This window comes from Cotesia glomerata, unplaced genomic scaffold (assembly GCF_020080835.1).
Source record: "Cotesia glomerata isolate CgM1 unplaced genomic scaffold, MPM_Cglom_v2.3 scaffold_18, whole genome shotgun sequence".
In the NCBI taxonomy this organism is placed as follows: Eukaryota; Metazoa; Arthropoda; class Insecta; order Hymenoptera; family Braconidae; genus Cotesia; species Cotesia glomerata.
Genome location: NW_025402219.1, coordinates 361987 through 387462, shown reverse-complemented (window position 1 = coordinate 387462; position 25476 = coordinate 361987). Strand labels below are relative to the sequence as shown.

At 31.8% G+C, this 25476-nt stretch overlaps 2 protein-coding genes across 2 annotated transcripts in view; one reads left to right on the top strand and one right to left on the bottom strand.

The window, feature by feature from the left end:
* Window positions 1–2153: 2153 nt before the first annotated feature.
* LOC123273965 (poly(U)-specific endoribonuclease homolog) overlaps window positions 2154–25476 on the top strand; it is a 30868-nt gene continuing 7545 nt past the window's right edge. Inside the window, exons 1-2 of the mRNA XM_044741456.1 lie at window positions 2154–2371; window positions 8327–8428. Of these exons, the coding sequence (XP_044597391.1) occupies window positions 2320–2371; window positions 8327–8428 (154 nt within the window). The 5' untranslated portion in view covers window positions 2154–2319. The remainder of the gene's footprint in view (window positions 2372–8326; window positions 8429–25476) is intronic.
* On the bottom strand, window positions 3612–5851 carry LOC123273966. The gene is made up of 3 exons (XM_044741457.1): window positions 4901–5851; window positions 4674–4786; window positions 3612–4290 (listed from the first exon to the last, which is right to left on the bottom strand). Exons 2-3 carry the CDS (start codon window positions 4758–4760, stop codon window positions 3883–3885), a joined length of 495 nt encoding a protein of 164 aa, XP_044597392.1. The 5' UTR covers window positions 4761–4786; window positions 4901–5851; the 3' UTR covers window positions 3612–3882.

Genomic DNA, 25476 nt, shown 5'->3' with positions numbered 1-25476 from the left:
ATAGATGATCACGTACCAGTATATGATCACTCCATGTATTTGTATATCTATATTCACAAATATTGGTATACAAATACATGGAGTGATCATATACTGGTACATAATCATCTATTGGGGCTTTTACCTTAATGCAGAGTAAAAAAAATTTAAAAAAAAATTTTTTTTTATACAAAATAAAATAAATATTACAAGAGCAAATATTTTTGAAAAATCATGTAGTCAATCGAATGAAAACTAATGATAATTTTCTTCTTTAATCCAAAAAATAAACTTTGATTATTTTTTACAAACCACACGGAAAAAAATAAACTGTTGCTGCAACATGACTGCCTCCTGTTGCAGCAACAGGATTTTCCTACATCTGCAACAGGAGGCAGTCATCTTGCAGCAACAGGATAATGTCCTGTTACAGCAACAGGATTACTGCTGTTGTTGCGACTTGATAGTAAAATATAGTTGGGTCATTCCATCTCAAATTGACCAACAGTTGGAATTGACCCTTTCTGATTTGGATAAATTTTGGTCAGAAATTTTCTTTTATTATACAACGAACTTCTGCCAGAGGAAAAAAAATTAAAAAATTTTTTTCGAAAGATATGCAAATTCAAAATTTCGCTATTGTTTCAGTTTTTCACTTTTGTTTTTGAAATATCTCGTACGCTATTATAGATACAGGAATGGCCTTTCGTTTGTTTGAAAGGGGACTTTTGAGGCTATTGAAAAAAAAAAAAATATTTTGGAAAAAAATTTTGAAAAATGTCAAATTTGTCGAATTTTTAATTTTTGAAAATCGTCAAAAATGACGATTGACATTGAAATTTTGGCTCAATTTTTTTTTTATAGTACCTTGTACTGATCTTAAAAGACCCTGAAATTTTTAGAACTGTGTTTTTTTTTAAATATGAATTTTTTAATTTCAAAAAAAAATATTTTCTTGTTTTTTGCAACTTTTAAATAAGGTAAAGTTATGCAGATACATAGTATTGTAATTTTGAGCATTAAAAAATTAAATGCATGACGTGGAAATATTAAATAATAAATTAGTTTCAATTTTTTTTTGTTTTTTTAGAGTAATCTTAAAGTCAGGCTTAACACATGATATAGTTTCTTATTTTTTTTAACGCATGATATATTTTGTCCATTTCTTCACTTCAATAACAGTTTTTAACGTCAAATAACTCAAACAGATTATAAATTTCCAATAAAAATTTGAAGTAATGTGATGAGAATATCAATTTTGTTTCGTTTTTTCGAATACAAAAATGATTGAGCCAAAATTTTAATGTCGATTGTCATTTTTGACGATTTTCAAAAATTTAAAATTTGACAAATTTGGTATTTTTCAAAATTTTTTTTCAAAATATTTTTTTTTTCAATAGCCCCAGGTATCTATAATTTCAGTAGCCCCTGTATCTATAATAGCGTACGAGATATTTCAAAAACAAAATTGAAAAACTGAAACAATAGTAAAATTTTGAATTTGCATATCTTTTGAAAAAAATTTTTTAATTTTTTTTCCTCTGGCAGAAGTTCGTTGTATGATAAAAGAAAATTTCTGACCAAAATTTATCCAAATCAGAAGGGGTCAATTCCAACTGTTGGTCAATTTGACATGGAATGACCCAACTATATTTTGCTATTAAGTCGCAACAATAGTAGTGATCCTGTTGCTGTAACAGGACTTTATCCTGTTACTGCAACATGGCTGCCTCCTGTTGCAGCTGCAGGAAAATCCTGTTGCTGCAACAGGATTTTTTCCTGTTACTGCAACAGGAGGCAGTCATGTTGCAGCTGCAGAAAAATCCTGTTGTTGCAACAGGATTTTTTCCTGTTGCAGCAACAGTTTATTTTTTTCCGTGCAGCGAATCCAGAAATCAAATTACTTTAACAAAATCATTTGAACTTTAAAGCAATGTAAGAATTAAAAATAAACTTCATGCGACCTCAAAAATATAATTAATTTTAATGTTCACCTCCTCTATACTTCCTGAGTTTATTTTTTCCGACAACATTGTATTAATACGTACAATAAAAAGAATACAATTATCTTGTTTTTAGTGTATATTTATATTGACCGTGAAAAGAGAAAGGCTATATTACGTGTAATTCATTCAATTGCTTTATATATATTGCAGCCTACGAGACTTAAATGAAACTAGTTTTGTCCAAACGTTAAGACGTGATACTGCGTTTCAATAACATTGTCATCGCGTACGATTCGTAATTTAATTTTTGAGTTACAAATAATCATTTTAGTAATTTTATTAAATTTCTTCGTTCTGAAACAGTATTTTTAATTATTAATTGTTGATAATAATTATGAAATTACACATATTAACTGGATTTTTGTATATACTACTTCTTATAACATGTGAGTAAAATTTTTTAATGTATCCTCATAATTTTCAAAGTTTTTGAAAGAAACTTGAATCAATCATTTTTAACCCCATAGTTTCCAAAATTATTAATAAAATTCAGTTTTATTTAATAATTACATTTTCCAGCAAATTAAAAAAACAAATTTAATGAAAATACAATCAAAGCCATGAAAAATTTTAGATCCACTAAATACAGTGTCTCTTAAAACTGACATCAAACTATAGAATCTAAAACTCATAAAAGTGAAATCGACAAACATTTAATTTTTTACCATACTTCCAATTTTATTTTATTTAACTCATTTCCTACTTACGTAAATCTAGAAAGTGTTTATGATAAATATCATTCGATCTATACTTTAATGTATACATAAAATTTAGTAGAAAATATTTTGTATTTGTGATTTTATTATAACAAAGATCTCTTTCCGATTTGATAAAATTAACAAATGATAAATTGTCTGAGTATGCAAAAAATTTTATATACTTTTCTTCTTTTCCAGAAATTTCTACATAGGGTAAGTGTGGGTATTACCGCGGCTTGATGTGTACGTCTAACTTTAAAAGCATATTTCAAAGATTCACTATAAAATATCGTCTTAATTTTTTTTTCTTATCGATAATCAACTTATTTTAAACTTTGAAAAAAATTAAGAGTATGATTTTATGTTGAATTCATTAAATAATTAACATTTGAAAAGAAATTGTAAGTGCTAGTATTACCGTGGACCTTAAAATGACTTGTGACAATTACCGCGCTACAATTACCGTGGATGTTACAATTACCGTGTGACAATTACCGCGGAATCTGATGGAAAAAAAATTAATGGAATAAATTATAAGGACAAACGTTTAATAAAAACAACATAGTTTTTTTTATAAAAAATTAACTTTCAACTTTAATAAGGCACAGCATGTTTCAATTTTGGTATAGCTGACTAATACAATTAAAACTATTATATATATAAAAATATTTAATTCAGTCAATATTATTATTTTTCATTTCCGCTTCTTTTTTTTGAAGTTCAGCGATTTGTCTTTTCAATTCAGCTGCTTCTTTTTTTTCAATAATGATTCTTCTTTTATTTTGTTTTTAATTTCAATTTCTTTTATTTTTTGTTCTTGTTTTATGATTTTTTGTTTCTCTTTCTCGAGTTTTATTTGCTCCTTTCTAAGTATTTCTTCTTCTTTTCGAACACGCTCTTTTTCTTTTTCATTTTTCATAATCTCTTGTTTTTCAATTTTAATTTTTCTTCTTAAAACTATTGCTTCTTTCTTTGACTGTATTTCGTTTTCTTTGGCTTTTTTAATCGATTGCCATTGAGTACTGGTCAGCACAGATGGAATTTTCATCGAATTAATTGCACGTTTTTTATTTTTTGTTGAAAGATCACACCTTGGCCAATGTAACAGTTTTTGAAATGGATCAGAGAATTTTCCAACTTCTAGGTCACAATTATTAGAGACATCTTCAAGTGGAAGAATTTTTTCCCTGTCGAAATTTTCAGAAGTTGCTAGAGCTTCTAATTTCTAATTCTAGAACGTTTGGTCTTATGACTAGTGACTTTTCAGGAATAACTTCTCCTGATTCAGGTACTTCTATCTCCATAGCGTCTGAAGCGACAATTGGAGTTTCTTCAATCACCAAGAGTCGTGGTTCCGGTGGTATTAGTGAAATGGTTGGAGTTTCTTGATTGGAGAGGACAGAATCTTCGGTGACTGGTGTTGAGGAAAGAATGTCCGTAGATTGGTCAGAGTCAATCACAACTGGTAATTCTGGAGTCAGGAAATTCGCAGTCAATTGCTCTGTTGCATTTAAATCCTGAATCAGATTTCCATGCATATCAAACGTCAATCCCAATAACAAATCAACGTTATCATTTTCCATAGTCTCATCATCTTTTGACATATTCTGAAAATTTTTCATTAAAAATATTATTATATATGAATCATAAAACAGCCTGTATAATTCGTAATTATTTTTTTTTTATTTGAAACATGATCTATAAATTTCTTAAATTCTATCAGTTGATGTTCAAACACACCAATGAATGATCTAGATTATTATCGCGGCAGAAATAAATTGATTAATATTAGAAAAAATTGATTAATATACATACAAATTGATTAATATTCAAAAAAATTGATTAATGTAAATATAAATTGATTAATATTAAAAAAGAAATAGTGCTAAATTAATTTTTTTTATAAGTATCAAATAACGTAGCAGTGAATCATTATTTAATTATCGTGTAAATTGACCGTATAATTAATAATATTAAATAATTATCGTACTATTGGATCATTCAGTGGCTCCAAGTTTTGTTCTAGTGGTATTGCTATGTTGTCAGCATCTTCTAGATGGTTTCCTTGAAGAGACATTGTGGTTCCTTCAACCAAAAATTCTCCTGAAATATAATGAAAAAAATAGTTTTGAAAGTTTATAAAATAAAACAATTCTTTAATTAAATAAGTTTAAATATAAACCAAATATTTGATGATTTATGCATCTCACAACTTACCTCAGGGAAATCAACAATTTGATCAATTTTTTTATTCGTTGCTAAATACCATACGTCAAAGAGACTTTTATCTTCTTCTGGTCCAGTCCAATTAGAGCTGCCATGATTTTTAAACGATTCTAGTTTAGTTTTATCGATTAAACTTTCCAAAAAAGTTAATCCTTCAATATTCTTTGTATTTTCTTCTGTCGTTTCTAAATTACTTATTGTTTCACTAGATGAACTTTTTAATCTATTGAAAACTTTTTTAAAGTCAATAGCATTAACATCCAAGGGACATAGTCCACATGCCTTGAATCCATGTTCCATGATTTTTTTAAGATCTAATTTTTTAAAAGTTTCTTCTAGCACAAGTGCAAATTGACACTTTTTAATACTTACAGTACCGCATTTCTGACAAAAAGCTTGAAAGGATTTTTACCAAGCCATTTTAAAAGTACGGAACAAAGCCACGTCCAAAGGTTGAAGAATGTGCGTAGAATTAGGATACAATGCAATTAGGATAATTTTTTTCTCACGACAAAATTCACTTAATGGCAAAGTAATGTGTGAAGAATGTCCATCAATATATAATATAATTGTTAGTTTTATCTTCTTGTCTATCAACCACGGATAAAAAACATTTGCTATGTACTCATAGAAATTTTTAGCTGTCATCCAACCATTCTCCGAGTGACCAAAACTATAATTAGCTGGTGCTACCTTAATAACATCTTTAGGCAAACTTTCTCCACTAAATAGCACCAAAGTCGGAGCAAGAGTACCTGCTGCATTGGCTGTTACTAGCACAGTGATATTTTCTTTTTCATTGTTATTCACAACATTATATACATTTTTTAAACCTTTTGGAGCAAGAACAGTTGGTGGCTTTGGATTTAATGAAACTGCAGCTTCATCAGAATTAAAAATCCTAGTTGAATCAATTAAAAGTAGATCTTCATCAGTTAAATAAGATTTAATTTAAACATAGCGAAAGCACACCCTGTTCAGCCTGGAAGCGAGCTAAAGTATCTGAGGAACACATACGCTCATGGTTTACAGAAATTAAATGAGCGTATGTGTTCCTCAGATACTTTAGCTCGATTCAGTGATACATTTTCAGCTATTCTTTCAGACACAGTTGGGTGACGCTTTAAAAAACTATCATACCAACCTCTTCCTGATCGATTAGTTTTGAAAGGAGTTTTTCGCTTATCGTAATCACATATTAGTTTTACGCTTTCAATTAACTGATGTTTTGTAACTGGAAATCCTTGGCTAGTACACAAAAAAATCCAAGCAACAAGTTCACATTCTTCTTTAGCACTAAGTACTGTTGATGGTCCTGGTGGTTTGTCTACATATTTACCAATTTTTCTATCTCATCGTTGATTCGGGTATTTGATATTTCCTTGATAGTTCTGCAATATTTTTTCCCTCTTGCGCTTCTTTCACTGCCAATATTAAATTTTCATGCTTGTAGTTACACTTTTTTTTTTAAAGCTTACATTTTTAACTTGCTTTTTTGTATTTTTAGAACTTTTTTTAGTTTTTGCCATTATATTTAAGTGTTTACTGTGAGATCAACAACACGAGATATATTAATTTAGAGGTTATAACTAAGTACATTTCAACCGCGGCAGTTGTCGCATCCGTCTGATATTACAGATGTTTCTATTACCGTGGTAAAGTACGAAAACCGCGGTAATACTGACATGCTTCAAAAGTCCGTGACAATTACCGCGGCAGTAAATTAAAAGTGATAATCAATTAAAATTCAATATTTGCTAGATTTTTTGAGCATTAAAAAGTATAATCACTCTGAGATGTAATAAATATAGATCTCAAAACATTAATTCATAGAAAAACACATTTTAATCGAACCTACAATTGCACACTAACTGCAAAAAAACGATGACATTTTCTTTTCAAACGATCAATCAGTTTTCAATCATTTATAACAAACTAAATAATTAAATTTCATACCGGGTCGTTTGTTAATTACATTTTAGAATTAATATATTTATTGCTGAATTTTTTTGAAATTACAAACAATTGTGTGTAATTAGTTTGTAATGTAATGAAAAAAATCCGCGGTAATACTCGCACCCGCGGTAATACCCACACTTACCCTATAATCTTCTTTTGACAAGTGACCAAGTACATGTTAGAATTAAAAACTGAAAAAAGTTTTTAAATTAAATTTGTCATAAATCGTAACCCAGATTTTCAAAAACCAAATTCAAATTACTACACTGAGAAAATAAATTTTTTTTGAAAAAAATGAGCAATGTTGCAATAAGAAATGAATTTCTTGAAAATTTTAAACAAATTTATTTCTTAGCTGAAGAAATAAAAATTTTTTTCACAGTAATTTCCTTTTTGAAAAAAAGTTTTTTTGATTTGGAAAAAAGAATTTCAGATATACAACTTGCGAATTTTCATCCAAAATTGTTTTTTCCCAAATTTAGAAATTTTTTTTTAAAAGAAATCTACAGCGAAAAAAATTTTTATTTCTTCAATAAAAGTAAAATTGTTTAAAATTTTCAAATTATAACATTGCTTATTTTTTTCAAAATAAATTTTTTCTCTCAGCGCATTGATTACATTTCATTTTTGTAAATAAATTTCAAAAATTCTTCTTATATCCATTAGAAAATTCTGGAGAATTCGATGTCCCGTTTATTATTATTAAATAGAATTATATAGCATGCAGAAGTCTATATTTCAAAGAGTATTATATTTCTAGTGATACTAAGTGAACAATTGGATTCAATTTGGATTTTAAGTTACTTAAATCAACGCTGTAGATAACGAGTAGTTTATTACTATCTTGTATACGTATTATTCAATTTACATTAAACGATCAATTACATCAGCATGTTATATAGATACAAATATATGCTACATATTCGTACGAATAAAAATAAATTTCAATTTGTTTTTATGCGTGAATCACAAATTTAGTTTTAAACACATTATCGAGAATAATTTTTTACTAGAGTACCGAGAAAAGTTAACTGTTCAAATTGTTGCGGAGGTAAGATTTGTCACGTTATTAGTCTTTGAGAAATTCGTCCAATCACAAGATTTATTTTCTAATATTACCTAATTTAAAGATTTGCCTTTAAATATCTCAAGTCTATTAAAAAATACAACTTAAGACTTTCAATTTATCATAAATAAATGCGAAGATATACAAAGTCACCAGGAACTAATGCGAAGGAAAAATGCGAGGCATTTCCATCCTTTACGTAAAATTTGATAAATTCTAATGTTATGTTTCAAGGCAGGAGGATACTATAGATAGTATCGTTTGTTTTATAAACTTTTAATATTTTCTAAATAAAGAATTTTAAAAAATCATTTGAAAACACTGTATGTTGTTTTCTTAATTTATAACTTATAATTTATCTTAAATTAAGTGTTATTTTTTTTTCTATGCAGACAGTAGTGGCCGCAAAAGTGGTAGTTCTAATCGCTCTAGCTCAAGTTCAGGTTCCCGCTACTTGCAATCTAGAACAACATCAAAACCGCGTCAACAATCAGGTATTTAAAACTTTTATTACAAATGGAAAAAGTTTGGAAAATCCAAAAGTGCACGCCTCATAACGCTCATTCATTTTTTAAGAAAAAAATAAATTGTGTAATTGATTAAAAAAAAAAAAATTATAATTAAGTAATTTCTTACAGAGTATTTTTTAATTTTTTTTTTTTAATATCGGCGCCCTTATTTCTTGTCATATGCGCACGCATTCTAAAAAAATCTAGCTTCAAGTGGCGCCATAGTTTTCACGTGACAAATAAGAAAAATTCGTTTGGCTTTGTACAGTTGTATCGTAGTGAATTTTAATAAAAATTCAATAAAAAAAAAAAATACGTAAGCTAGGCCACTGATATTAAATACGGACCCAGTTAATCGAATTTTTAAACTAATAAAAAAGGTCCGGTCTTGAAATATCAATTTGTTAAGGAGTAATAGTTGGTACATCCAAAATGGAGTGACATCCGGACGTCCACATAAAATTTTTTTCAAAATGTTTTTTTTTTTTTCAAAATAGAAACATGAAATGATTTTAAAAAGTAAAAGATGGTTTAATTTAAGTGTTTTTTCGATGTATATCTACTTATATCAATGTATAAGTGTAATATGGTTGTGATGGAGGCATTTAAAGATCACAAAATTGCTTAACCTTGACGAGTCGAGTATAAAGCACAACCTCACGCGCTTCGCGCTATGAGGCGTGCAAAACATGTTCAACTTTATGGATTAAAAGAGTTTTATCTATATATATACGTAAGCATGCAACTACCTCACCAATCCTGAGCACCAATAATGTATGTCAAATAGGGTGTTTAAAAAAAAACGAAATTTTTTTTTCTTTCTGATGGTATCCAAAAAACAAAAGTCCATCTAAAAATAAAAATTTTGGTCATAATACGAGCTCTGGATATAGATATCAAGGTTTGCCTCAATTCATTTTCTATTTCCATTTAAATAACGGTAATCGGAAAAAATAGACCCCGAAAAAATTTTTAAGTTATGAAAAATTCATATTATTTCATTAAAATTATAAAATATCACACCCACAATTTTCCTGAAAAACAAGCACCCCCAAAATGATCACTCCATTTTTTGTTACAAAAAAAAAAAAAAATTTTGCCGGGTCTATTTTTTCCGGGATTCAATATTGTCAAAACATTAGAGATTATTCGCGCCGCAAAAGTATATGAGCTTGTAGCTAAGTAATCCATAATTTTTATGCAAGACTGTACCCGTGGAGACGCAACCCATACAATTGTTTCTGTCCGATTCCGTAGATATATATATATATATATTTTTTCATTAATTGTTGAACTTTAATCAGTTATTTGTAAATAATTAGACGGTCAAAAAATTTTTTTTTAAACTCACAACAGATACATTAAAAGACTGTTAGCTTTTTTAAAGTTTCTGACAGTTAGTTTTTTTTTATAACTAAGAAACTGGTACAGAACTGCAGAGAGCGTATGCAATCAATGTTAAATATCCAATTTTTGATTGAATTCATCTCGAGTTATAGGTGGTCCATTAACTTCAAATTTTTAGGGTAGTTGTATTATCATGTCCTTTATAAGTATACGAAAATTTAGAATTTTCTGACGATATGCCTTAACCACGACAAATACTTTAAACGAAATTTTACGTTCTACAAAATAGGTCCTCAACAAAATATTTCTAAGATTATCTGTTCTCAAGATATCAGCGGTTAAACAAATTACTGATTTCGAATTTCAAATATTCCCTTAAGAAAACAAAAATAATCAAATTATCTTCTTTATTATTATCATATTCATTTTTAAATTATTCAAACCCTGTCAAAATTGAACCACGAAACTTTATTTTTGATAATTCTTGATAATTAAACATGACACGCAAATAAGACTTATTTTTTTGTTCTAAATAACCAACGAATCTTTAATCAGATCAATTTTTGAAACTGAATCACATTTTTACGCTAGAAAAATTGCATTGAATACAACAAAGCCGGTCTAAATTGGTCGTTTTCTTCGAGAGATATTGCAAATAAGTTTTTGATTTCCTTAACCTGTAAATAATGAACAGTTTTAGGGGTGGCTTTTGGGGTCATCCGTTTACCGTATTTATTGTTTAAGAAAACCAATAAATCCCTGATTAAACAGAATGATTTAAAATGATTAAAAAATTTTTAATCATTTCAAATCATTTTTAATTGTTAAAAAATAATTGAAAATGATTCAAAATGATTAAAAATTTTTAATCATTTTTAATTATTAAAACATGATTGAAAATGATTCAAAATGATAAAAAAATTTTTAATCATTTCTAATCGTTAAAATATGAATTAATCAAGTATTTTTAGTCACTCGGCTAAAGAGGGAAGTCCGTATGCACTTTTAGGTCCCCGGATTCTGATTAATGATAATTACGTACTTTTCGCCAAGGATCACGAAAAACTAGGTTATTTTTCTCGCCGATAGTAAGTTTAATTGTTAATAAGAATTTAATTGTTTAAAACAATATAAATCAGGAACGACTGATTTAACAGGGAAGTTTAGTTGAAAAAAAAGTTTTAAAATTGAAAAACCAACAAAAAATTTCCTTATCATTTTTTTGATAAAGTGAATATTTTTGGAGATGTCGCAAAAAACAAAAAGTAGCGGTCGAACCTCTCTGTCGCGCGCACACAACCCACGGACTCAATCGACGGACGACAGGCAGAAAAAAATACAAAAACGAAAAAAAATTCAATTCTCGGTAACCACTGGAGATTAAGAAAGGAAACTCATGGAAATCACAGAGTATACTCTACAGACGATTTCCAGACCCATAATCGATCGATCAACCCCATGGACACCGAGTAACAGCCCCATAAAGGACGTTTTTTGTCTTACTTGACAAAAATTTGACATTTTAAAATTCATTTCTCGGTGTCCGATGGAAATTAAAAAAACAAACTTCTTAAAATTGTAGATAAGACTCTATAAAAGGTTTTCAGACCCATAATCGATCGATCCACCCCATGGACATCGAGTAACAGCCCTATAAGAGGCGTTTTTTGACTTATTTGTCACAAATTTGACATTTAAAAATTTGATCCTCGGTGTCCACTCGAGATTAAGAAAAGAAACTCATGGAAATCGTAGAGTAAACTCTACAGAAGATTTTCAAGCCCACAATCAACCCCATGAACATCGACTAACAGCCTCATAAAATCCTGTTTTTGACTTATTTGACATTTAATAATTCATTTCTTGGGGTCCACCGGAGATTAATGAAAGAAACTATAAAAAATTGCAGAGAAGACTCTATAGAAGATTTTCAGCCCCATAATCCATCGATACACACCATAGATACCGAGTAACAGCCCCATAAAGGGCTTTTCTTGACTTATTTGTCACAAATTTGACATTTAAAAATTCAATCCTCGGTGTCCACTGGAGATTAAGAAAAGAAACTCCTAGAAATTATAGAGTCGACTCTACCAAAGATTTATAGACCCAAAATCGATCGATTAACTCCATGGACACCGAGTTACAGCCCCATAAAAGGCGTTTTTTGACTTAGTTGTCACAAATTTGACATTTAAAAATTTAATCCTCGGTGTCCACTCGAGATTAACAAAGGAAACTCATAGAAATCGTAGAGTGGACTCTACAGAAGATTTCCAGGCCCATAATCGATCGATCAACACCATGAACACCCAGTAACAGCCCCATAAAATGATTTTTTTGACTTATTTGACAAAAATTTGACATTTAAAAATTCAATCTTTGGTGTCCACCCGAGATTAAGAAAGGACACTCATGCAAATCATAGAGTAGACTCTACAGAAGATTTCCAGACCCATAATCAATCGACCAACCCTATGGACACCGAGTAACAGCTCCATGAAAGGCGTTTTTTGACTTATTTGTCACAAATTTAACATTTAAAAATTCATTTCTTGGGGATCGAGGGAGATTAAAGACAGGAACTTCGAAAAATTGTAGAGGAGACTCTATAAAAGATTTATGGACCCATAATCGATCGATCTACCCCATAGACAGCGAGTAACAGTTTCATAAAGGGTTTTTTTGACTTATTTGTCACAAATTTGACATTTAAAAATTCAATCTTCGGTGTCTACTCGAGATTAAGAAAGGAAACCTAGAAATCGTAGAGTAGAGTCTACCGAAGATTTCCAAACCCATAATTGATCGAATAACCCCATGGACACCGAGTAACGACCCCGTAAAGCGCGTTTTTCAACTTATTTGTCAGAAATTTGACGTTAATAATTCAATCCTCGGTGTTCGCTGGAAATTAAGAAAGGGAACTCTTCTGGAAATCTTCCGTAGAGTCTACTCTATGATTTCCATAAGTATCCTTTTTTAATCTCGAGTGGACACCCTCGAGTGGAATTGAATTTTCAAATGTCAAATTTTTGTCGAATAAGTCAAAAAACGCATTTTATGGGGCTGTTACTCGGTGTCCATGGGGTTGATCGATCGATTATGGGCCTGGAAATCTTCTGAAGAGACTACTCTACGATTTCCATGAGTTTAAGTACTTAATCTTCTGTGAACACCGAGGATTAAATTTTTAAATGTGAAATTTGTGATGAATAAGTTAAAAAACACCCTTCATCGGGCTGTTACTCGGTGTCCATGGGGTTGATCGATCAATTATAGGTCTAGAAATCTTTGGTAGAGCCTACTCTATGATTTTTAGGAGTTTCTTTTCTTAATCTCGAGTGGACATCGAGGATTTAATTCGTAATGTCAAATTTGTGACAAATAAGTCAAAAAACGCTATTTATGGGGCTGTTACTCGGTGTCCATGGAGTTGATCGATCGATTAGGGTCCTGGAAGTTTTCTGTAGAGTCCACTCTACCATTTCCATGAGTTTAAGTTCTTAATGTCCAGTGGACACCGAGGATTAAATTTTTAAATGTCGAATTTGTGACAAATAAGTCAAATAACGCCCTTTATGGGGCTGTTACTCGGTGTCCATTGGGTTGATCGATCGATTATCGGCCTGGAAATCTTCTGTAGAGTCCACTCTACCATTTCCATGAGTTTAAGTTCTTAATCTCGAGTGGACACCGTGGATTGAATTTTTAAATGTCAAATTTTTGTGAAATGTCAAAAAACGCATTTTATGGGGCTGTTACTCGGTGTCCATGGGCTTGATCGACCGATTATTGGCCTGGAAATTTTCTGTGGAGTCCACTCTACGATTTCCATGAGTCTCAGTTCTTAATCTCGAGTGGACACCGAGGATTGAATTTTTAAATGTCAAATTTGTGACAAATAAGTCAAAAAACGCCTCTTATGGGGCTGTTACTCGGTGTCCATGGGGTGGATCGATCGATTATGGGTCTGAAAACCTTTTATAGAGTCTTATCTAGAATTTAAAGAAGTTTTTTTTCTTAATTTCTAGTCGCCACTGAGATATGAATTTTTTAAAGTCAAATTTTTGTCAAATAAGTCAAAAAACGCCCTTTATGGGGCTGTAACTCGGTGTCCATGAACCTCATCAACCTGATCAATTGATTGTGGGCTTGAAAATCTTCTGTAGGGTCCATTCTACGATTTTCATGAGTGTCCTTTCTTAATCTCGAGTCGACACCAAAGATTGAATTTTTAAATGTCAAATTTTTGTCAAATAATTAAAAAAAGCATTTTATGGGGCTGTTACTCGGTGTCCATGGAGTTGATCTATCGATTATGGGCCTGGAAATTTTCTGTAGAGTCCACTCTACGATTTCCATGAGTTTCAGTTCTTAATCTCGAGTGGACACCGTGGATTGAATTTTTAAATGTCAAATTTGTGACAAATAAGTCAAAAAACGCCCTTTATGGGGCTGTTACTCGGTGTCCATGGGGCTGATCGATCGATTATGGGTCTAGAAATTTTCTGTAGAGTCTACTCTATGATTTCCATGAGTTTCCTTTTTTAATCTCCAGTGGTTACCGAGAATTTAATTTTTTTTTGTCTCTGTATTTTTTTCTGACTGTCGTCCGTCGCTAGAGTCCGTGGGTTGTGTGCGCGCGACAGAGAGGTTCGACCGCTACTTGTTGTTTTTTGCGATATCTCCGAAAATAATCATTTTATCAAAAAAATGATAAGGAAATTTTTTGTTGGTTTTTCAATCTTAAAACTTTTTTTTTAAATAAACTTCCCCGTCAAATCAGTCGTTCCTGATTTATATTTTTTTAAACAATTAAATTATTATTAACAATTAAACTTACCATCAGCAAGCAAAATAACCTAGTTTTTCGTGATCCTCGGCAAAAAATACGTAAATATCATTAATCAGAATCCGGGGACCTAAAAGTGCATACGGGCTTCCCTCTTCAGCCGAGGGACTATTTGTGTTACGAAACAATATTATGAATTTTTAATTTTTTCAAAAGTTTTAAATCATTACAGCTACAGAAATTTCATGATAAGAAATGATTTGGCATGATTAAAAATTCTTAATCCTAACGCAATCATTTTGAATCATTTCATAGACAAAAATTTCAAAAGTTTTTTATGATTAAAAACGATTCGACATGATTAAAAATTTTTAATCATAACTAAATCATTTTCAATCATTATAGAAGTCAGAAATTCAACGATTATTTTATGATTAGAAATGATTCCATATGATTAAAAATTTTTAATCCTAACTGATCATTCTAAATCATAACAGGTGACAGGAATTCACAAAATATTTCATGATTAGGAATGGTTTGATATGATTAAAAATTTTTAATCCTAACGCAATCATTTTTAATCATTCCATAGACGAAAATTTCAAAAGTTTTTTATGATTAAAAACGAATTTTCAATCATAATGATTTTCAATCATTACAGATATCAGAAATTCAACGATTATATTATTAGAAATGATTCCATATGATTAAAAATTTTTAATCCTAACTGAATCATTTTAAATCATAAAAGGTGACAGAAATTCACGGAGTATTTTATGATTAGAAATGATTCGACATGATTGAAAAATTTTAATCATTATTAATCATTTTATATTCTGTCAATTTCTTAGTATTTGAAATGATTTATAATGATTAATTGTGAAATTTCTAAAATGATTTGGTATGATTAAAAATGATTAAAAAATTAATCATTTCAAATCATTTTGTTTAATCAGGGATAATTTAAAAAATATTTACCTGCATGGTATAGCTTATTATGAATAATTTATTGAGTTTAGTGTTAAAAAAGAGTTGCGTGGTCCAATTTTCACAGAATTTCAATAATTTTTGAATGTTTACGATAATAATAAAAAAGATAATTTGTTTATTTTGGTGTTCTTGAGGAAATATTTCAAATTTTTAATCAGTGCTATGTTTAAACGCAAATGTCTTGAAAACGGCTAATCTTAGAAAATTTTTGCTGTGACCGTTTTTTGTAGAGCGTAAAATTTTTTTCAAAATTCATCATTCAAAAGTTTCATTAAACCGATTGTTCTAAAGTTGTAAAAATTTTTAAATGACAACATTTTTATCCCGTCCCGAGAAAAAATGATCAGATATGAACAGGCATGAGTCTTCAGATCTGAAGACAAGCATGATATCAGATATGAAAAATAACCGGGTCTGAACAGACCTGGTCAGGCATGTTCATGTCTGATCAGATGTGTTCATGCTTGTAAATAATACGTATTATTTAAATGGAAAATAGAAAAATAGATTGAGGCAATCTTTAATATTACCCTGGCGGTTTCGGCGACACGGTGAAATAAGATAATATATAAGAAGGTATTTCAATCCTGCAATGCATGATGGGAAATGTGTCAAGCAATCGCGCTACCACGAGTGTGTCAGACACACTAACCGGCAACTAAAGTATTTTCATGCTAACTTTCGCAATAATAATAAATTTTATTTAATAAATAATCATTGCATAAAAAAATTATTTTCACCCTCTAACAATAATAATAAATAATAATAATTAAATAAAAACCTTTAAATAGCTTTTTTTATTGCATCCGTAAATTCTCCGGTTAAACCGGTTTTTCCTGGTAAATGAAAAATTATCAAGATTTGATGATAACTTGAAGAAGTTTCTGAATCCAGATCAGCTCTTACTTTTAAAAAATAAAGCTGCTACAAATTCGAAACATTGGTCCGAAGAAACTATAAAGAAAGGACTTCGGATTCGCTTGTTAATGGGTACTAAAGCCTACAAAAATTTAAGGGACATTGGAGGGTTTCCCTTACCCTACTTTATACAGTCGACTATCTGGCTTAAATTTCGCCCCTGGAACTTTTGATAATATTATTGAATGGCTAGGGGTAAAAATTTGTAACAGGGTAATTTACCCTGTGACGGTAAAACCGCACACGCGTAATAATTAGTCGACGCAGCACTGGCGCGGCTCGGTCTTCGGGACCCATTAGCATTAAGTGGGGGAAATTTTGGGTTTCTTGGTCAGTTGAGTAGCTGCGATGAGTTAGAAGTAGGGATGGGCGATGTTAGCAAAAAAAATCGACATCGGACTATCGATTTTCGAAATTTTTCACCATCGAACCATCGATGATTTGACAAAAACATCGATTGTAGACATCGATGTTGAAAATGCGCGTGAAAATTCGAAAAAATTATGCTTATAACCAAATTTGGCGTAAAAAGAAATAATTTTTAATTATTTTAATTATTATTGCCCGTACACCCTCAAAATTTTGACTAAAATCCAAAAAACCCTAAATAAGGCAAAAAATTGCGAAAAACTGCAGCCACAGCGATGAATAAAATTTTGTGGACCTAGATCAAGCATGATTTTTATATATTTCAATTCACTGAATCTGAATTTGAACGTTAATTAGCCCGTTGAGCCGTTAAAATTTGAAAAAATAGCAAAAAACTAAAAAAAATGACAATAAATCATGAAAAATCGAAATTATCAGAATAAAAAAATTTTTTGGATTCAGATTGAGTATGATTAAAATTCAAAAAAATCTCAAAAACCAAAAAAATCGGGAAAATTAAAGTTATAAATAAGAGAAAAAAATCTATTAAACACTGTGTAGGTCATTTAAAGCTTAAAAAAATTCGATACAATCGAACGACAGTCTGAAATTCGAAAATATGGTTATTTCGTTATTTTTGAATTCTAAGATCATATTCCAGCTATGAAAATGCACTTGCAAGTCATTAATAATTGTGTTTAATAGATTTTTTTCCCATATTTATAACTGTAATTTTTACGATTTTTTTTCGGTATTTTCAGATTTTTTTTTTAATTTTTAGCGCGCGCTAAAAAATTTCTAGTAGAAATTTATTTCGATGTCCATGGTTCATTATTCTACATCGACCATCGATGTTTCGATTCCAAAAAAAATCGACCAAAAAAATCGATGTTTCCCGGAAAAAACATCGATAGTCGAAACATCGATGTATATCGCCCATCCCTAGTTAGAAGCAGTGCAGTGACCAACGCAGTAACATCGCTAGCCAAAACAGTCCAAAGAAGGAAGCCTGAGTTTCCAAAGCACAAAAATTACACAGGTATTGAGACTTTGATTCCTTTGATGAGCCAAGGGGGTCATATACCCGGCTCATCAATTTTACTACTTCTCATTGTTAAATCAAAATTTTGATAATTCAATTGTTTATAATATTTTGCCTAATAATAATCAAATAATTAATTAATAGTAATTAAATCTTATTCTTTATCATTGTGAGCATTCTTCCTAGAGATCTTATACCCGAAGAATGTTCTAGACCTCTTGGGTTTGGAAGTCGTGAGTAATTGATTTGTTAATTTGGCCAATTGATAATTGTTAACATCTTAGATTGGTTTAAATAAATTTATTTTATTAATTAAATTCTGAACATCGAGAAGGTTCCAATCGACACGACATAGTATTCGGTACCCGAGGTCCAAAACGTGCTACGCAGCTACGAACAACGGCGTCCATTTTGAGCGCTCAAATTCCTTTGTGAATTTTACTACGCAACAATTTACAATATTAACAACTGGACTATTATTATAAATTATAACAATTGAATTATTATTTATTAATATTATTTGTTACAAGAAAGTATTATTTATTTAATATAATTTATTGAGAATTGGCTACTGAACTTCAACGCAATTAAGATTGGATACCCGTGGATAATTTTTCGTGAATTTATTTTACATTGAGATAATTTGTTTTATTAATTATTTATAAATCGAAAAATTCCACGTGGTCATTTATACATTGAACTATCGAAAACTAAAATTATTATTTTATTGGAATTATTTGTAAAACTATTTATCAGTGTGGATTACGTCCGAGAAAATTTAGTTAGAATTTTACGAAGAATTATTCTTAAGAATTTATTCAAAATTTAAGAAATAAAATTACGAGTTGAAATTGGAGTAAAATTTTGCGTCAATATTGTTCCTAAAATTTTATTTAATGTTGAGTATTAAACTCGTGGATAATTTGGAATAAATTCAAGCGTCGGTTTTTAGTGTAGATTTTTTTGAGAATTAAATTATTAGTTGTGAAAATGGGTTACGATTTAATTGCGAGCTAATGACTGAAAATTTTAATAAAAAATTAATGTTGTAATTTTTGGAGTTTAATTTTATAAGTCAGAAGTAAAAAAATAAAATAGAGCCAGTGTGTGTGTGTGGGCGGGTTATGTGTGTGAAGATTGTGCGGGTGGTGTGAGGCATTTATAGAGCGTGAGGGTCCGGTGGACAGCGCGACTTAGTTAGAAACTGCGGTATAGACGCTCCATAAGAGGGTACCGTCAGGATTAAGAATTTTGATAGAGCGTGAGGGTCCGGTGGACAGCGCGACTTAGTTAGAAACTGCAGTATAGACGCTCCATATGAGGGTACTGTAGGATTGAGAATTTTTGTTAGTTTTAAGAGGTCCTGGTCAGCCGTTAGTTAGGCTGTAGTCTTAAGTTGTTAATTGTAGTGTGAGTGCGTGAGTGATAACCAATTGTTATTTTATATGGTTAATAAATATCGATATATTGTTAAATAAAAATTTATTTCTTTTAGATCACCTTCCTCCACTCTCTCTCCCTGTAGATTATAAGCTCAGCTCTGGTTTCCGGTTCCAGGAACCGAGATACAAAATCCTGGTGGCGCCCTTGTTAATTTAGAATCATTTTTGCTAGGTATTGTTATATTTTATTAAATTAATTAAGGGGCCAATGAGCGGAAAAAACAACCCGTTACAAATTAAACAAGAACAAGATCAAACTGCTCATTATTGCGTATTGGCATTAGATGAGATGTCAATTCACCCTGCTGTTGAGTATGATCGCGCTCTTGGAAAATTTATTGGATTAGTGACACCGGAATTAGCCAGAAATTCAACTGAAGCTGACTCAATGGCTTCTCACGCGATTGCGTTCGTTGCTCGAGGGTTGACAAGTCATTGGAAACAATTAATCGGTTATGCATTAACTGGAAAATCTGTTACTTCGGAGGTCTTATGGAATTATGTCAAACAAATCGTTGAAAAACTGTACCAGCATGGAATCATCGTGAAATGTATTTCTACGGATGAAGGATCAACCAACGTTGGTATGTGGACATTAAATAGTATTACTTCCAGCCGTTCTTTGGTCTCTTCTTTTAGTCAGCATCCGTGTAACCCTAATGAACGTCTCCATGGGACCTCTGATGTTCCACACGTACTAAAACGAATTTGGTCACAACTATTAAAGTCCACATTCACTTTAAGTGCGGCTACGGTTGTAGCAAATAATTTAACATCTTCAGAGGTTAATATTACCCACGTTCGACAGCTTGTAGAGTACCAATCACTTGATGGGCCTGTTCTAGTAAAAGGTCTCACCAATGCTATTTTAGACCCATCATAGTTCGATAAAATGCACGTTGGACTGGCTAGAAAAATTTTTAGCTATGAAATGGAACATGCATTAATTCTAGCAGCGCAAACTGGTCTTCTTCCACAAACAGCTATGACCACTGGGTGATTTATTTTATTATGTAGTCAGTGGTATGAGTTCATGGTTTGTCGGCACAAAAGTAACTCACTTGGAACTGATGGCGCATCGTTAGAACGAGTAGAGTTTCTGCAGAGCTTTATTGAGATTATCAGAGAACTACAAGTTAGCTCTGATAATAGATGGAAACCGATACAACGGGGCATCATTCTGGCTACTACTACTGCGTTAAAATTACGAGAAGATCTAGTTCTGACAAAAAAATTGGAGTACCTTCTTACGGGGCGTCTGACTTCTAGTTCTGTAGAAAATTTATTTTCTCAGGTTCGAGCTGGTGGTGATATTCACCCTAAACCTCGCCAATTACGCTACCGAATACGCTTGATTGCAGTGGCTCAATATTTACGTGTCCCTGCGTCTGCATCATATGAAGACGATGATGAGCCGTACTACATTGAATTTCTAAAGCAAAAAAAAAACTGAACTTCAAACTACTAATGATGATTCACAAAATTTCCTTGAAATTCCGGTAAATTGTGAATTATCCGAAATACAAAACTATGGGCTTTATTACCTTTGTGGTTGGGCAGTGTTTGCTTGTGCGAAAGGTTGTAATGATTGTGAGGCAGCAATAATCTCTTCAGTTCCTTTGCTTAACGCGAGTACGGCTTGGACGGATGCAATAAATCGAGGAAACTTGAAACATCCGACAGAGGCAGTATATACACTTTTGAAGACTGCGCTTCTTCCGCTTTTTGCTACTTACAGAAAATCTCTTCTCCATTTGCAATCTGTGCATGAAAAAGTAATGAAGAGTGTCCTGGAAACTGCCAATCAATCATTAGTCTTCCCAAAATGTCATGGTATTCGCGACAAAATACTCGGAAAATTTATCTCGTTGCGACTCCATGTTCTCGCAAAAGACATTACAGTGCAACCTGATAATCCCAATGTTGTAGTCTTCAGCTCTAAGAGTGGATATATGCACACGTCAACAAAAACCGTCCGTAAATAAGTTAATTATACTACATTATTTATTCTTCTTTCTCAATAAAATTGAGGCTTTCAATTTTTAAAAGTTACTTGTTGAGTAACAATATTTTATGCATATATTAGTCCTTGGAGAAAATATATTTTATCTATATATACTGGCCATCATATTTTCTATTGTAATACGTTGAATTTGTTGATTTGATCAATAGTAATTTCATATATTTTACACAATAAACTTAAAAAAAAGTACTTGTTTCAATAAATTAAAATGACTGTATACATACTAATTACTTAACTGTTATTAGACGAGCTCTAATCTAATTATTTTTACTAAAAATTAATAAATAATAATCCCTGAATAAAAAAAAGTATTGAGACAAAGAAAAAAGTATTGAAAAAATTGGATTGACTAGAAAACCAATACTTTTCAATACTTTTTTCTTTGTCTCAATACGTTTTTTTTTATCAGGGATAATACATTCAGTATAAGACCTAAGAATCTATTGGGATAATAAAAATTATAATAAAACTATAGAATAATTGTAAAAAAAAAAAAAAAAAAATTAGAATTGCCGAGTTTCGAACCCGGACTTGGTAAATGTAAAGTTATCAAAAAATAGAGGCACCACAATAGAACTTAATGTAACGATGTAAGAGGTAAATTTTAAACTGCGTTTACCAAAAACCGGTTAAACCGGAGAATTTACGGGTGCAATAAAAAAAGCTATTTAAAGGTTTTTATTTAATTATTATTATTTATTATTATTGTTAGAGGGTGAAAATAATTTTTTTATGCAATGATTATTTATTAAATAAAATTTATTATTATTGCGAGAGTTAGCATGAAAATACTTTAGTTGCCGGTTAGTGTGTCTTACACACTCGTGGTGGCGCGACCGCTTGACACATTTCCCATCATGCATTGCGGGATTGGAATACCTTCTTATAAATTATCTTACGCTTGACGAGCTGAGTCGAAATATAGCAAAATTTTTTAAAAGTTCCGTCATGAGGACCAATGCAATAGTTAGATTTCTATGAACTCTACTAAAAAATACTTCGGACAGTCTAGACCGAGACTCGAATCCGATTCATTTGGTCGCGCGCCCGAGACGCTACCAGCTAGGCTATCTAAGACACTACACGAAAGGTTTGATTCAGTCACATCATAAGGTGTCAAAACCAAGTCATTTTTTTTTTTTTTTTCATTGTACAGATAAAAATAGCTTAAATAAAGTTATATTTTTTCCATGACTTCAAAATAATAATCGTAATAAATGATTCAAATTTTTGATGATTACGAAATTCTTGATTTCGAAATTACGGTGAAATTATTAACTGTATAAAGAAAGATCTGGAAAAGAAATTGCTAAAAATTGAATTGTTAAAAAAAAATATCTCATAATAATTTTTCTTGATAACAAACAATTTTTCCGTAATTTTGAAATTAAAGTTTTCGTCTCTAAAAAAAAAAAAAAAAAAAAAACAATATTGATTATTATATTTTTCATAATCAAAAAGTATTATGGTTTCTCATTTAAGACTATGAAAAAAATTCAACACTTGTAAACCATAAACTCTTCTGAAAAGTATTGAAATGATGGATCTCTGTTGATTGCCTGTAGTCTGATTAATTTTTTATGATTTTACTTTGAAATAAACAAAATTACAATAATTTAATATTTTTTTCAAATTTTTCATCCCGATTATTTACTGAAAATTTCTCATTTACCTATCTTTTTATCAACTTTGAGTATTTTTAATGAAATAAAAAAAACAAAGTTTGGAAAATCCAAAAGTGCACGCCTCATAACGCTCATTCATTTTTTAAGAAAAAAATAAATTGTGTAATTGATTAAAAAAAAAAAATTATAATTAAGTAATTTCTTACAGAGTATTTTTTAATTTTTTTTTTAAATATCGGCGCCCTTATTTCTTGTCATATGCGCACGCATTCTAAAAAAATCTAGCTTCAAGTGGCGCCATAGTTTTCACGTGACAAATAAGAAAAATTCGTTTGGCTTTGTACAGTTGTATCGTAGTGAATTTTAATAAAAATTCAATAAAAAAAAAATTAGGAAAACGGTTGACCCTGAAGGCCATCCCTGCAACTTCCCGCTAATTCCATACTTAGGCGCTTAAAATTGCACCAATGGCGTTTTTGAGCTCTTCGAGCTCAAAAATACAATTTATGGGTTATTTTGAGCTCTCCAAGCTCAAAGAGATTGTTTTCCTATGCTTTTGAGCTCTTCGAGCTCAAAAATCTGATAGGGATTTGATGACACTATTTTTTGAATTTTTAAATCGCAATAACTTTTGAATGAATAAACCGATTTTCACGCGGTTGGCAGCATTTGACGCAGTTTTTTATGCCTCACAAAGAATCTTAAATTTTGAATTGATCGCGCTAGAAATTTTGGAGTTATTCCGAAATAACACTTTTTTCGGTTTTCTTTCGTTCACGATATCTCTCGAACGAATCAACCGATTTTGACCGGACTGGTGGCGATCAACGTGGTTTTTTGAGGTTAAGAGCTGATTAGTTTTTGGAATTGAACTATTAAGCCGTTTAAAAGTTATTCCAAAAAAACCACATTTGAAAAAAATTTTTTTTTTTTTTCAGATTTTTGAAGATTACTCAAAATCTATTAATCTGAATCGGTCCAAATAGTTTTCAAAATCTAAGTTTGGTCAAGCTCTTTCGAATGGCACCAACCGCGATGAAATCGGTCAAGCTGTTCAAAAGTTATAAGTGGTTCACATACTTTCACATACACACACACACACACACTCGGGGCAGAAGAGATACTGCTACCGGGCGCGTCTCCCCGAGCGGATGGGAGAACGCTCGCTGTCCTTGGATGACACTGAATCTCTTAGTTGATGAGGTACAGCGGGTAGGAGCCAAGCAAAATAACCAAACAAAATACGCTCCCGTGGACAAAACTCCCCTTTAATGGGTTGGTCGCACTAACTGACCTAACAAGACGATCGTTCTCTGCTGTGACCCACTGGAAGTGACCGGAACCTGTATCCTATGTAGTTTCCATCATGCCATAATTTATAGCTAAATTTGTCATTAAAGACAAATTTGGGAACTGGGGAAATAAAGGATAAAGGGAAGAGGAGGGACCTTACTCAGTAGGAATTTTTTCGGTAACCGAAAAAATAATTCAGACAGCCCAGACCGGGACTCGAACCCAGATCGTTTGGTTACGCGCCAAAGGCTCTCCAGTTAAGCTATCCGAGACATTGTCCGTAACTACCATTCAGTCACCTAATAAGACCTACCGAGTAATAAACACCACCGTCCATCTTACGGTAAAGAGCTATGTAGTTTCCGACGATGCAGGCCACGGCTGATGTGAGCTTGCTCTACCGAGGTGTAAGTTGCAGCAGTGGATCAGGAGCCAGCCACTTCGAGCCTTGATCAGGAAGTACGCAGTGAGTGTTAGAGATCGGAATCTTCACCGCTCCGAGCGAGTCTAGTCCGTCCGTGTATTCCGGGACTGGCTAAGTGTCGGCTAGGCCTCAGGGAACTGGGGTAGGAGTACTATCTCCGAGGGTACACCCGTTCCTAGTTATGGCAACCCGCTCCACTCCGTACGATGCGCTGGTAAATTAAAAAGTATGAGTAATTCAAAGGAAACAAACAAAAGTGGAAACGGGCTACATGCCCAACAAGCAGCGATTGACGCAAGCGCTGAAATGAAGCGTTCGCCCAAACGCCTTGAAAAGCTGATCAGTGAGTTGAATGATTTCGTTCAACCAAAGGTCAACATTCACAAAGAGATTAAATCCAAGATGACTGGTGTAACTAACGCCCTTCAAAGGTTTGAGAAGCTGGACGAGGAGTGGCGCTCATCATTGCAGCGCATATCCCATGCTACACCGGAGAAAGACTGTCAGGCTATCGACGTGACTGACGAAGCAATGGACACCGGAGCTGAAGGTGACGGTGAATCAGTCGCGGAAGACAAAAGTGAAGCCAGCAACAAGTCAGGTAAGAGAAAAAATCGACCTTCTCCTGACCCAACAATCAGCCAAGCCATGAAGAAAAAGGATTTGAAGAAAAGCCCTCCACAAGGAGCGGCAGGGCGAAGCGACGAACAGGAAAAAGCGTCAGTCTGGCAAAAAGTTCAGTCCAAGCAAGAGCTAAAGCGACAG